The 14,984-nt window shown below is 28.7% G+C and overlaps 1 protein-coding gene across 2 annotated transcripts; it reads right to left on the bottom strand.

The window, feature by feature from the left end:
* Window positions 1–1,464: 1,464 nt before the first annotated feature.
* Window positions 1,465–13,571, bottom strand: LOC119599829 (oxysterol-binding protein 1). 2 transcript variants are annotated; one of them, XM_037949737.1, is made up of 3 exons: window positions 11,404–13,571; window positions 10,748–11,328; window positions 1,465–4,321 (listed from the first exon to the last, which is right to left on the bottom strand). In XM_037949737.1, the coding sequence occupies exons 1-3, from the start codon at window positions 12,566–12,568 to the stop codon at window positions 3,572–3,574; spliced, it is 2,496 nt and encodes an 831-aa protein (XP_037805665.1). In that variant the 5' UTR covers window positions 12,569–13,571; the 3' UTR covers window positions 1,465–3,571. The 2 variants fall into 2 exon arrangements, with proteins under 2 accessions (XP_037805665.1, XP_037805664.1); XM_037949736.1 differs by having other exon boundaries at window positions 10,748–13,571.
* Window positions 13,572–14,984: the final 1,413 nt, after the last annotated feature.

The following is a 14,984-nucleotide window of genomic DNA, read 5'->3' as shown; positions in this document are numbered from 1 at the left end:
TTATATATTTTTTTTTTTTCAAACATAAGCTTTGACTTGGTAGAACAAAAAGTCGAATTATTTGATAGTGTGTCTTTATATGTTGAAACCATATAGAAGAAATCAAAACCAAAATCCATAAAATTAAAATATATTTTTTCCAAGTTCAATCCACAATATTATGTAAAGCCAAAACTTTATGTTTGCCTTTTACATTGACACCCTTGTTCAAATAATTCTACCATGTTCTTTTTCCAATGAAATCATTTTTTTTTATTTTTCTAAAAATATTTGCCATATATATTTTTATAAGAGTTTTCTTGTTTTCAATTGATAAAAAAAACATCTCATTAAAATACATAGTTACAAAGTGTTATGGAAAAAGTCCCTAAATTTTTCATTATTTTTTGGGTTTTACATACATACATATAATGCTTTAATTAATACATATGTACATATGTATTTTTTTAAGTATTTATTATTTTTATAATTAATGGCTATAGCTTAAAAATTATTGGACATACATTAATATATTTTCGTAAATATTTATATCTGTGAACATAATTCAGAAATCACGTAACCAACAAACAGATCTATTTATTATTAATATTTTTTTTATTTAAACATACAACTTGCTAAAATAAGTTTTAATTGCATACGTTAAAAAAGAAATAATAAGAAATGTTGTTAAACAGCTTTTATTATTTAATATTTGCATTAAAGGTTAATTTTGCTGGAATCGTTTAATTGAGTCTCAGTATGATCAGTTTAATTTCTTAAAGATTAACGACTAAATAAAGTTTACTTTGTAAATACTAGTTTAGATGGTTACATTTTCTGTTACAAATATATTTTAAATGTTTTTAATTTTCTTGCTACATCTTAACTAAGTATGTTGCCAATGTCATATTAAAATACACATTAAAGCCAATATATTAAAAAAGAAAAAGGTATCAAGACGCTGATCATCCAAACCATCCAGCCTCACATTTTATTCAAATTTCAAATAAAAAACCTCATCAATTGCTTTTGAGAATTTTTTATATAATAATGGAAATATTAGCACTCTTCGAGTGCTACTCCAAAATATTGCTAAAAAAAATTACCTAATAATTTACTTAACTAAAACCATTAAAAATATTTTTTACTTTTTACCAACAACTCAACTAAACATTCTCTAATATTTAACTAAAAACACATTACACTTTGCTCTGAAACTCGGCAAATATTCGATATCTATCAATGGGCCCAAAATCTTTTCTACTCTAAATATTAAAAATAACAAGCAAGAGTGCTATCCCGAAGAGTGCTATACCCACCATCGAATCACTAACGTAAAAGGAATGCTTCCTTATAAATAGACTTTGATATTAATGAATTTATTATCATATATTGATATTAATATGAACATTCGAAAGAGGCCCTTTAACGAGGGTGTTACTATAGACAGTGCTCTTTCGAATTAAAAATATTGTTAAAGTATTATAACCATAAATTATGACCCGATCCTCATAACATTGTTAGAACAATTTTGGTTCTGAAGGGGTCTTTATTTGGGGTAAGTCAATTATAGACTGATCCTCATAAAATTTGGTAGTAAGATTTCGGCTCGTACAAAACTTGTTTATGTAGAATTTCATCTCTGTACTTGTATTTAAAGCCAGTAATGAGCGTTAAAGTCATTCCTACTGGGGACCTTGTCCGTGTCGAATTATAATGTACAGTTATTTTCAAGCCAAAAATGACCATTATAATATAATGTGAACATCAGGGTAGTATTTGATTTTTAAAAGGGAATATAATAATTTAAAATCTGGCGGCTAATTTAAGAATGTTTAAACCTTTTTATATAATATTTCGGTGGCATATTTGAATGGGAGCTATGTAAAAACGTGGACCGATTTTGCTTATTTCCAATACCAAAATTTTCTGATCAATAAAGTGTATTTTGGCAAAATGTCACCTTTTTTTATTTTTGTGGACGCTATCCTGCCAATAACAGACAGACGGACGGATATAGCTAGATCGTCTTAGAATCGTACGAGGGCCCAGAATATACATATGTATATACTAAACAAAAAAAAAAAACAAAACTAAAATAAATCGCATGTACTCAGTTTTGCTCGTCACGAAATATATTTTTCCCAAAGTCGGATATCAAATAAATTACTATTGTTCGTTTTAGCATAACTACTTTCTACCAATTCTTCAATACCTTACTTGGAATACTCTCCCATTCACGTCGAACTCGTTGCCAAACACCACCAAATTGGTTGGGCTTACATTACATTTGATAAGTGAACGCACCTTTAGTCTCGCGTTTTCGTATATTAAACAATTTCTATATTTTCTAAAATTTTGTAATTAAAAGTTCTCCTTCAATAAATGGCTTTGCTGTAAAAATATCTCCAACATTTAGGGATATTAAAATAAAAATAATCAAAAGGGATTTATGGCTAATATCCTGCCTATATTGCTAGGTTACAGAATATTATCAAATAAAAATTAAATTTAAAAGTTTGCAAACTATAATTTTCTTATCAAATTACAAAATATGTCCGAGTTTGAATATTTTTGTAATATGTTCGAACGAATTAACAAATTGATTACGTGTCTGCCGCTCATTTCAAAAAATAAAAGTACCACTAATTTTATTATATCCATATTATTATTTAATTTTTTTTTTTTTTAATTTTTTGCTATAAGTTAAGCTTTTTTAAGGAAATTCCAGATTAAGCAGCTAATCATTTCCGAAATTTATAATTTTGAATGTTTTTTAGTACTTTATTTATTATCTCTTTATAACACTGTTGAATAATTTAAATTTTGCAATATTCATACTAAGTAATTTTTAATTTTATATTTTTCTTTTTAACATAGAATCATATTTATTTTTTAAATGTTTTTATGCTGTGATTTATTTCTTTTCTTTTTTTCTTCTTTTTTTATTAAATATAATATTGGTGTTTTACACATACATAAATAGTATAATTAATCTGCTTTTTTACCTAATATGGCTTTAATATACTTAAAATGTGTGTGTGTAATAGCTTTTCTAAAATTATAGTAGTAATTTTTAATTTGTAACATTTGAAATTACTGATTTTCGGTTGTCATTGTTTGTTTATTTCATTACAAAAGCTTTTAGGCGTGTAGTAGTCGTCCAAGAGGAGCAAAGACATGGATTATATGTTTGTGGAGGGCTTGTGGAAGAAGATTAGGAAAAATGTAACACAATAGTGAGAGATGTTTTTTATGTTTTTTCTAAGTGTTTTGTTTATAATTCTCAATTAATGATTAGAATACGTTTAACAAATGAAACATGATTATGCATGCTTGATGCGTATTCCATTTGTATGGGATGTTATTTGTAATTTAGTTTTGTATAATAATTCTATGCATTTTATTGGTTTATTTCATTATTTTAAGGCCTAATTTAACTACAAATGTTTTTATTTATTTTTTATAACTTTTTATTATTAATTAATATACGTTTCTTTTGCATTTTTAAATTTAAATGATTTTTTGGATTTTTTAAGTTTTGTTTTAATTTTTTTTTGTAATAGTTAATTTAATAATATTGAATATTTGCTTAGAAAATATCTGGACATTTTGACCAATCTTGTTTATTCTTGTGCTCCCAATAGTTACCCGTATGTACGTGCACAATATTGTCGGTTCCCTCTTCACGTTCTTGTGAAAACCAGACGGGTGTATAGGGCGGGAAGGGTTGACCGCGGCGAGCAGCTGCCTCGGCTTCTGCTTCCCGTTGTTTTCTTTTAGCTCGTTGTTTTTCTTCGAGGCGCAATTTTTCACGATTACTTTCGTCCCACTGGCCGTCTTCCATCAAACGTTGATCAGGTCGTAAACGTGAATCTGTAGGTGCTATACCCTCCTCCATTTCATTAAGTTGAGCCGCTAATAGTGTGAAATTATAATATTTCTCACTATCTGGCGCTGGCATGCGTCTTTGCCAAACTGTCTTATACGCACCCGTCTCATAGACAGGACTATCCGGTGGTCCGGAAGTCGACAGAGCCGGGGCAATTTCTATTTTACTATCCCAAGCACCACGTATAACCCATTTGACTTCGTTATTGCGATCCATGACCACACCTTTAACACGTCTTTGGGTTTCACGTGAAAAATAGGAGTAGGGTATATACTTAAGCATACACTTTAGACCTGCGGCGGCATTTAAGCCCGTTATTTCCATTTCACCATGTTGATCGACCCATAGTTTACCCACGATTATATTATTTACAGTTGTTGTTACTTTGCGCCATGTATATTTGTGATCGGTTGCCGGAAACTGACAATACGCACTACCCAATGGTATAATCTATAATTAGATATTCAAACAAAGATAATTAGAAAAATTGGAAATAGTGTGATTAAGATTACAAGTAAAAATTGATGTAAAAAAAAGTTCAAAAGAATTCAAAATTTTAAATATTTTGAAAAATAAATTTTTTTGAAATCAAACCTTACTATTTTTTACAAAAAATACATTGGTTTATTTTTTGAAAAATTTTATATTTAATTCTAAAATTACGTATTCTTTTGCTATTTCGATAAAAAATCATGATAAAATACATACAAAAAAAATTGTAGTTGTGCAAAAAATTAGAAAATTAAATTAAAAATAGCAAATTTTAAAGAGAACTTTAAATAAGAAACAAGCAAAAATTATCTATATAAAATGTATTTCTTATATTATAAATGAATACATTCTTTGAATCTTTCAATACACTAATTCTTTTATTGACTTTATTTATTATTATTTAACATCATCACCATCATCGACACACATCTAATGTACGTAATGACTGCTACTACTATTTGCTATGGAAATTATGGCAATCTACATACATATCGTCATATGAAATCCAAAAGGCCCTAAGTTACAAAAAAATCAAAATCGACTTTTTGATTGATTATGATGCACCGTATTAAAATACATGTTCCTGCTAAATTCTAAAAGATTATGTTCTAAAAATACCTTAAAATTCATGAAAATTTTAAAATTCTTTTGAGTTTTTAACTTCGAAATTTAGAATTTTTTCAAAAAAAAATCCAATTTCCGAAAATCTTTATGAAAACAAAGAAGCCTTATGCTTTCAATGTTTCGTCCAATTTGACCAATAAAGACCGATTTTAATTTAGATAAAAATGTTGAAACTTTATATTTTTTAATGTAACTTACGCCCTTTTGGGCAGAAAAAACAAATTATCAAGGGCATAAGTTTCATATCTCCGCAATTAAAACAAAAAGAGAAAAATTTTTCTTCAAATACTAATTTGTCAATAAAAAATAAGCTTAACTTAACAAAAATGTTGAAAATTTTTGGATTATTTATCATTTTAAAAGGTTTTTAGCTTCTCCTGAAAAATTTGCTCAATGTAACTTTGGGTTTTTTGGATTTCATATAACGATATATTTTCTACTCGCATACACATGATTCTGTATGGAAATATGTATTTCAAGTATACTTACATACATACAAAGATGTAAAGTGTACATACATATATATGTATGTATGTTTGTACATTCCAGAAATTTAGAAAATTGTATCAAAGGCTACTTTTTTGCAATCAAAGCTTTACAATTTAATTATAGGTTTGACCCAGACCCAACATATTTTTTGTGTTCATTCGAAGTTATGGCAGCAGCGTACGAAAGAGTATGAAAACAACACACAAAATATGGTTTGTCAATTATTGCGTGCCATTAATGATATTTTCTGAACATTGACCAAAAAATCGTTATTTATTTAGTTATTATATAAATATATATGTAGAACTTACTGTGTGGTATACATACATGCTTATTTAAAGTATAACATAAAATTTATAATACTAATTAGGAAAAACAGAAATATGTGGTACTTTGTATTAATTTGAATATTTCTCAAAAAATTTAAACAAAATAGAATAGTTTCAATTCCGTATTTACTATCTCGATATATTTTTATTTGTAAAAGGAAGATATTTCGAAGCACTTTAAAGCAATATTCTTATATATACATAGGTATATGGGAAACGAATTTAATATTTTGTATGAATTACTAAATGTCATACTGTTTTTATGCCCGATATACAGAAAATGCCTAAAGGTTGCGATTAGAAAAAAATCGTTTCTTTGGAAAAAAAAAATAAATTTTGCTTTTTTATTACCAATTTAAAATAATTATAAAATTTGCATACAATGTACCGACAATTTCACATATTTATTAAACGAAAATATTTATTTTTGTTTGTTCAAAAATAAATTTTTACCATGGAAAACTATCAAATCTTTTCAATTAATTCAATATTTTTCCCCAATTCGAATATGCGAAAGGGTCACTCACTTGTTTGTTGGTGAACTTCCATTATAATAAGCAGAGTATGATGATCAAATATTTTGATTATATCAAATTTAATAAATTAACACATTTTGTTATTTTATTGCGATCAGCAATTCCAGTCCAATTTAGTCCAATCCTCATTCACAAATTATTTTCATTTACTACAAGAACGTTATAAATAAAAAAGCTTAATTTTGAGTAAAACAGCATTAAATGTTCTGTCAAATAGATCGCAGGATTTCAAAATAAAACCTCTTATATAAAGTAGGCGTTAATGTTTCTCATTTGAATTTAAAGTAAAGTTTTAATGATTAAATTTAAGTGAAAAGTGGAATTTTTTATTATGCCAGTCTTGCAGTAAATGTGCGATATGTACATGTACATTAGGGATATAACTATTTTTGGCATACCGCCACGTGATGGCCAATATTGTATAAGTAATCAAAATATTTTTTAGGTCATTTGAAATCAAAAACATCACGCACCACCAATTTGTTATATAAACCAATTTTTTGTTCAAATTTTTTTATATTAAATACATATGGGCATTTCCATCGAAAAGTGCCCTTTTGTCACATCACGTCACTCACTATTTACTGTCTATATCTCAGGACTATTCAGTTCGATTGGTCCCCACAAAAAAGTCCATAAAAGATAATAAAAACACAATATTCCAGCATCAAACGAGTACCAATTTTTATCATATTTGTTTAGATCATACCTCCGATACTTATAGACCGATTTTACTGATTCCAAATAGGTAAATTTTTAAAAGCATATCTAATAGAAAAATCTAGGATTTTGGATTCCGAAGACTGATTTTAATAAACAAACGAACTGACATTTGGCGCGTGATGCCAATAGTCATGTCCCTAATGTACATATGTAATCACTTCAAATAACATAATATCCGAAATGCTTCAAATATTGGAGGATTGATGGAAATTTACTTAAACGTGTCATTGGAAGGATGTGTTTTGTAAGATTAGGTCTAGTTAACAGTCAAAACGAACAACATGCGTCCAATGACAAGCTTATAAAGGGGTTATTGTAAATTAAAATATTAAATCAATTCAATATTAAGTGCACAATAATGACTTCACCACTAATATATTAAGGGGATTCATGAAACCCTTTAGCCGACTTGCACAATTGGCTACTGTATTACTTAAAAGAGAAAACTTAGTTAAAACTTGTCAGTTTAAATCATAGCTGTAAAATTTCGATTACGATTAATAATCAATTAAATTATTTTTCAAAAATAATCGTAATGATTAATTAATTCTCTGGTATAAAATTTATGATTATTAATTGATTACGATTAAAATTAATCTAAAAATAATCAGGATTAATTCATATTAATGAAAATAATCAAAAATAATCAGAATTAATCAAATAATTAATTTGATTAATTTTGAAGGATTAATTTTGATTATTTTTGATTAATTTCAATATACTTAATACAATTCTCTATCTTTTTACATTACGTGTAATGGAAAACTGTTCTTCAAGTTACACTATATTCGATTATATGACTGTTTTATTGAAAACAATATATTTGTTCAAGTTTATTTCGATTGAAAATCTTAATCTCAATACAACATATTAGAAAAAATTACTGCAATCTTTTCGAAATGGGTCTTAAAAAATCCGTAATTTTTAGCAGATTACCGGAAAAATAATTAAATTTTTCTTAAAGTTTTTTTTTTTGGAGGAAATTATACCAAATATATGCACAGAAAAAATTATTTTTAAAAAATTTTCAATTAAACGATTAATCAAAAATTTTAAAAGGCTTCAATTCATTTTGTATTTGATTCATAAAAATGTATAATCAAATACGTATTTAACAACAACAAAAATAGAAAAAAATAAAAATTTTGTGTACGAAATCAATTATAAGTAGTAATTGAATATACAATTTTTGTTATAGGTTGAACTTCAAAAAATAAAATAATTGAAAACGAGGTTTTGGTAATTGAAATCGTTTTTCAGTTTTTTCTGTGTGGAAAATAATCAAAATTAATCCTTGAAAATAATCAATTAATTTTTTGATTAATTTTGATTTTTTTGATTATTTTCATTAATTCCAATTAATCCCTGATTATTTTTAGATTATTTTTAATCGTAATCAATAATTAATTAAAAAAATTGAAAATAATCGTTAATTAATCATTAATTTTACCTTTTTAATAAAAATAATCTAATTAATAGTGATTACGATTATTAATCATTATTTTACAGCTATGGCTTAAATATACAATCAAATGCATACACATGTTTATTAGTGTTGTGCAAATAAAATCTTGACAAATTCAATGGAAAATTTTAAATATGTACACAGATTGCAAAGCTTTAGAACGATTAAATAAAATCCCTTTTATATTCTTGAAAAAAACTTTTTTATAGCTTTATTTATTATGTATTTAGAACTGATCAACAACAACAACACCACCACCACCACTGAACACCACTTTATCAATTAATATTTCAAAGATACCTGATCCATAACTAAATTTGTTGCTTCCCTATTGAAATAGAATAGCTGTCAAATAAATTTATTAGACATCTACTAGAATAGCGAAGTATTTAATAATAAATATGCTCTTAGCCCATAGACCAAAGTATACTACATACTCTAAAGGAATGTTCCAAATCTGGCCTCAGAATTTTTCCATCACATCTGGGATTCGAGATATCGTTTCCAACAAACATATAACACTCTTAATCAGATTTGCTTTTAAAAGTAGAATTTTGTTTGGATCCCTCCAAAAAATAATCTATATCATTTTGCTGAAATTTTTCACATACAATAATGTTGGTTACTTGTCATTATGAAGCATTCCTAATGAGTTTTATAAAATTATTTGTGATTAATTTTATTGCTTCTAAAAAAGGTTTGTTAACGTTTTTATATCTCCGGATGTTACTATTACCAATAAATATTAATAACGTAAAGTGGAATGTTTATGTAGCCTATAAACTCCAGAAATAGTACAACGAACAAATACTAGGTGATTTTTAAACATTTTATTTTGTTCGATATTGAAATTAAAATGAACGAAATTTTAAATTTTATTAATATAAAATAAATAAATATTAGCATTTAAATATTTGTAGTTATTTACATAAAAAAAACCCTTCAAAATATATTTAATAAAATTAACATGTTATCAAAGAACATATAAGACCAATTAAAAAATATCCCAATGGCTTAATAACGTCATTATTTACTACAACTGATATCAAATAAATATTAAAGTTATACATAACTTATTCACGTTAGTATATAAAGATTCATATGTAAGGGTGCATATAACTTATAAGACCTCACCCTCTCTTACTCTTCACATATGTATTATAAGAGAAAAAACTACAATACTAATAGTAATAATTGTAGCAAATTTGTCAGATTTGTTTATTTGTTATCAACGACCGAAAAAAATATAAAGAAAAAGAAAAACTTGAACAAAACAGAATATTTAGATTATGAAAAAATCTATTATAGACAAACATATAACAACAAATATATGTACATACATATGTACAATCTATATATTCTAGTTTGTACATATATTTGCACAATACAAAAAAATATATAATACTACAAATTGCGAAAGAAGGTGAATCACATAATTTCAAATAAAAATTTATAACAAAAGAAATGGGAGTATATATCGCAGTAATACTACATAAAGCAGAACTTCTAAAGAATTATTTAAACAAAAAAGTTTAACTATCGAAGTGCTTGGTTAGAAATATTTTAAAAATTAATGCCTATATGACATGAATAATTATCTGAAAGAAATCAGAAAATTGCATTATATTCTTAATAAACCTATAAATACATATGTATGTACATATACATTCATATATTGATGTACTTCAGTTATTTTATTTATAGGTGCTACAAACTACAAACAATAAAAATAAATATAAAATTTAAGGGTGGATATAATGATGATTTTTTTCTAATTAAAATAAATATATTTATTTTACAAAGTTATATGATTATATTAAAACTGTTAAAAAACTTGAAATATAAATTTTGATAAAGAAGAAATCAATCAATTACATTCTGTTCTAATAAGAAACAAAGTGTCATAAACTTTCTACGACAAAAATACATTATCTTAATACCCGTTAATGCAAACAGAACAGAGTCTTCATAGATTATAATGAAATAAAAAGTTGTAAAATATTTTAAATTCCCTTTTCTGAAATAACATTTGTGCAAACAAACGTTTGTTTGTTAAATTTAAGGTTTAATATATAGTTATGAAACATTTCTCTTGGAGTACATTAACTTTGGGCATCAGAGACCTTTTTCACACACTTACAATCGTACATAGAGTTTATTTTTACAAAGAAAATTGAAATATATTTGCTATAATTAAATTCGGAGCTGGTTTACTTACCTGCAAATACTTTCCACGAAATTTACTAGTCATTGTGAATTCCTGCCAACATTTCCATTTACGACCCTCACAATGTATGGCCGCCATGGGTGGATGATGAGAAACTTGTTCGGCAATGCAACGCCAACCTAAATCATCCATACGATCACATTCGTAGGTCTCACCCAAGAGAGGATTAAAGGGTTTGCCCGTACGATTGGTCGTTGTGGCGTAGGCTGTTACCGTGAACGCAGCCAAGTAGGCTAATTGTTCACATTCGTCTGTGCAACGGGCAGCAGCATCCAAAATTTCCGAGTATTCATAGTCCTCGGTGAGGCGTTGCAACATGGACAAGGGTTCGTTGAAATTGACGGGCATGGGTATTTTGGACAATTCTTTGCCAATACAATTCTTCATTATAGACCATAGATTGAGAGGATAATGGGGTTTGTCGGGGACACGAGTGCGTCGTTGACGCACGACTTTTGATGAGCTGGCATCTTCAGAAGCTTTGGGACTGCCGCCGGGTCTATTGGGGTCCCTTCCACCTCCACCACCGTCACCTCCGAAACCACTACCAGCAGCACCCCCAAAGCCCTCACCTGGATTATGAGGATTATTAGGATGATTAGATGATGCGGAACCATCACCTTGACCACCAGTGGAGGTGTTATTACCTGTTGTAGAAACCTTGCGTGGATCCCCACCTGCCGGTGCAGCCACATCGGGTGAATCCATTGATTTTCTCTCCTCCAAGACGCAGACCTGCTGCGGTAACGAACGCAAGACTGTCATATCGGCTTCTGAAGAACTGCTGCTACTATAGACCTCAGTTTGCTGTTGCTTATTGGTGATGGAATTAGGCATTTTCAAAATGAATGTACCACTATCGGAGCCATTCTGTGGCGAGTCCTCCTCATTTTCATTGTTGGTGGCCGAGCCTTCGGCATCGAAAAATTCTGTTTCATCATCGGAGGCAAAATTGCAGTTCTGCTGCATGTCTGCATCACATATTTGGGGAACAGCTGGCGGAGGATTTGGAACTACCTTATTGTGTTGCACCAAACTGGCGGCTTGTTCCAGTTGGGTATGTTGCTTAGCCAACTGTTCGACGATCTCTTCTAGACGTTGACGCGCCTCGCGTTCATGCTGTAGGGCTTTCGACCACTTGTGACCCTGCGATTCGGCCGAACGTAAATAATCATTGCATGCGTTAATCATTGCTTTTGCCGTTATGCGAAATAGTGTAGCACGCTCATTGACAATTTTAATGCGACTGTTGACGGTCTCTTCATCGCTAGCAGCCAAATTTATTGATTTCATTTCGTTGAGAGCACCCTGAAGAGCGACTCCGTGTTTATTAATCAAATCGTAGCAGGTGCGTAGACTCTCTAAACGATCGGTTAGGTCGCGCACTACAGTTGTGATCTCTTGACTGGGCACCACTTGATAGGTTTCCTTCTCTTCTTCCTCCTCACTTTCCATAGCCCGAATGGCCTTTACTTTGGCCAGCTCCAGAGCAGTGACCCATGATTGACGTTCTACCTCGTTGGCAGTCTTGATGTGAAATGTTTGAGTGCCTCCGTTTGAGACAACAAAAGTACACGAGTCAACGGTGTGAATAAGAGCACCGTGTAAAGAGATGGTACCGCGACATGTATGATTCATTTCGGCCTGATTGCGATAGTAACTGAGAACACCCTTGGATAATACGAACCAGCGTTTTTGATAGCCTTTCAAGTAATTGGTCCACTTGAGAAGCCAACCTTTCATCTCCGGGTCATTGTCATTTTCGTTGTCGTTGCCGGGTGTCACTTTAGTAGCTACGGAAACATCTGTCATTATCACTCCACCAGCTCAGCACTCAATTATTATACTCTCGTCTCGTGTTTACGTTTATTTATATTCCTTTTTTAATTGTTTTACTTTTCGTAATAATTTCTGCTTTTTGGACAAATTTATTCACTTGAATTATTATATTTTTATACAGATGAGTTTTGGTTGATTGATATTCTCTTTACTTTCTCCTCCTCGAAGTAAAAACAATAAATAATTTTTTCTTTTCTGGTCAGCCAAATTTTTGAGACAGCAATTCGAAGATTTACTTTTTTTTAGAATTTTTCTCGTTCAACCAAATTAAATACAAACAAATTAAGAAAAAATAAAGAAATTAAAACGAAAAACACAAATTTTATATTTTAACGCCACGTACTACTAATTTGCGTTCCATACACGAGTAGTAAAAAAATAAAAATCAACCAGTCAGTAAAAAATTGCAATTTTTTTTTTGTGTTTTACTTCCACTACTAGAGTATGTCACTTTTTTCTATTTCACACAACTCTCACTCTCCAATTGGGATTTTTTCTTTACTTTACAAAGTCATTAATAATTTGTTCATCTTTTCTTCAACTTAATTTTTACGTATTTATTATTCACAAATATGCTTCAATTACTACCATTTGATTTGGATATTTAACAATTGTTTTCATAAAATTTTTTGTTTCTTATTATAACAAAAGCTGTGAAAAATTTTCCGTATTTTTTTCTTACAATTTTTTTGCTGTGAAAATCTTTCTATGCCTTAAAAAATTTTGACAAGTGAATTGAATAATGTCAATTTAATCTCTAACTGGGAGAGCACAGTTTTTCTAGCTCTCATTTTGTTAAATTATTAGAAACTTTAAAAAATTATGATATATTATCAATTAATTTCTAATCAATGGCCATAGATTAGCCAATTGTGTATTAATTAGTCTAACATGACTTTTTCCCTATAAGATTTTTTATGCTTTAGAAAATGTTATCTTTAATTTAGGGGAGAGTATTGGTATTTTATTCGCTGGGCACTACTTTTTTCGTTTTTGAATCATATCTGGGAAAAATGACATTGCCAGATTAATGTTTTTTTTTCGGATAAAAAATAAAGCCAGAGTTGATATTTTAGGTATGAAAAGTAATGACATGTAAATTAGAGTAGAAAAAATAGCCGTTTTAATTTAAAAGATACAAACTTTTTTATTTAGTTTAAAAAGTCTAGTGTAGTTTATAGTCGAGATTTTAGTCTAATCTATAGTCTGGACTATATTCTATAAGGTATTTTATAGGCTACTCTATATCTGGTCTATGGGCTAATCTGTAATCTGATCCATGGCCTATTCTGTCTAGTTCTAAAGTGATGTAATTTACTTATATTTCCAATTTATTAGAATTTTGTATTTATTTGGTAATTGGTAAATTACAAAATTTCCAGTTATTGATTAAATCTGACTCTTTCTAACACGATTTGACGGTAAATGGTAAAAATATGCTATTACATATTTTATTTATTCCATATACATAAATTAAAATCCAGTATGTTACAGTTTATTCAGTTCAGCCTGCGGATAAAAAAATGTAGAAAAGTAACTGGTGATAAACTAACTATATTTAAATAAGCGTGTTATAGGAAGAATGTGATTTATTTTTAGCATCCAAAATATCGTGGTTTTACTGCTTCTAAAAATAAGATTAGATCTAGGACCTGTTCGCAAATGCAGTGATGAAATACAAATAAAGTGATGCGCATTTTATACATTCGAGTTTTATTTTCGTTTAACAACGCGAAATGAACTTCCTGAAACAAATTATAATTTAAATACTTACTCATTTATCCAATCAGCCACTTCTATGATGCGAGTTTTGTCGTTTTTCTGTGCATCATTATTTCTGTGATTTATTTCCGAACGTACTGCGCATCAGATGTATTTCCGAACAGTTCCCTATTTTAAAGTTGTCAAAAATTAACCCTTTCCGTGGTTTTGTCGAATATATTCGACATTACAATAGACTCTGTATTTAAGCATTTTTTGGGTATAATATTTAACTTTAGTTTTAATTTTTTTCTTTTAGATGAAAATGAAGACTTTATTATATTTATAATTGAGATTTTGAAAGATCTTCTGTATTTTAAAAGTTTTTAAAAATCAGATTTTAAGAAATTGTCACTTATGACTACTTTTTAAAAAGTGCTTTTTAACAACGTTTAAAAAACAGCTTCATTTAATGGCCAAAAAATTGTATTTTGGAGATCGGACTATGCAGGTTGAAATTGTATTGTATTGAAAGAAGTTTAAGAAGACATTTTACAAAAAAAAAAAATTCATAAAAAATATTGGTGGTACTTTTTGGAGACTGTTTTTCGAATGTCGAATATATTCGACATTTAACTTTGAATATATTCGACATTTAATTTTTCCCGGATTCAGCATACTCAAATTA

This window comes from Lucilia sericata, unplaced genomic scaffold (genome assembly GCF_015586225.1).
Source record: "Lucilia sericata isolate MDLA Ls3-8-SP2 unplaced genomic scaffold, ASM1558622v1 Contig000089F_arrow, whole genome shotgun sequence".
NCBI lineage: Eukaryota > Metazoa > Arthropoda > Insecta > Diptera > Calliphoridae > Lucilia > Lucilia sericata.
Note: the sequence above shows the minus strand (reverse complement) of the source record. Positions and strands in the feature narration are given on the sequence as shown.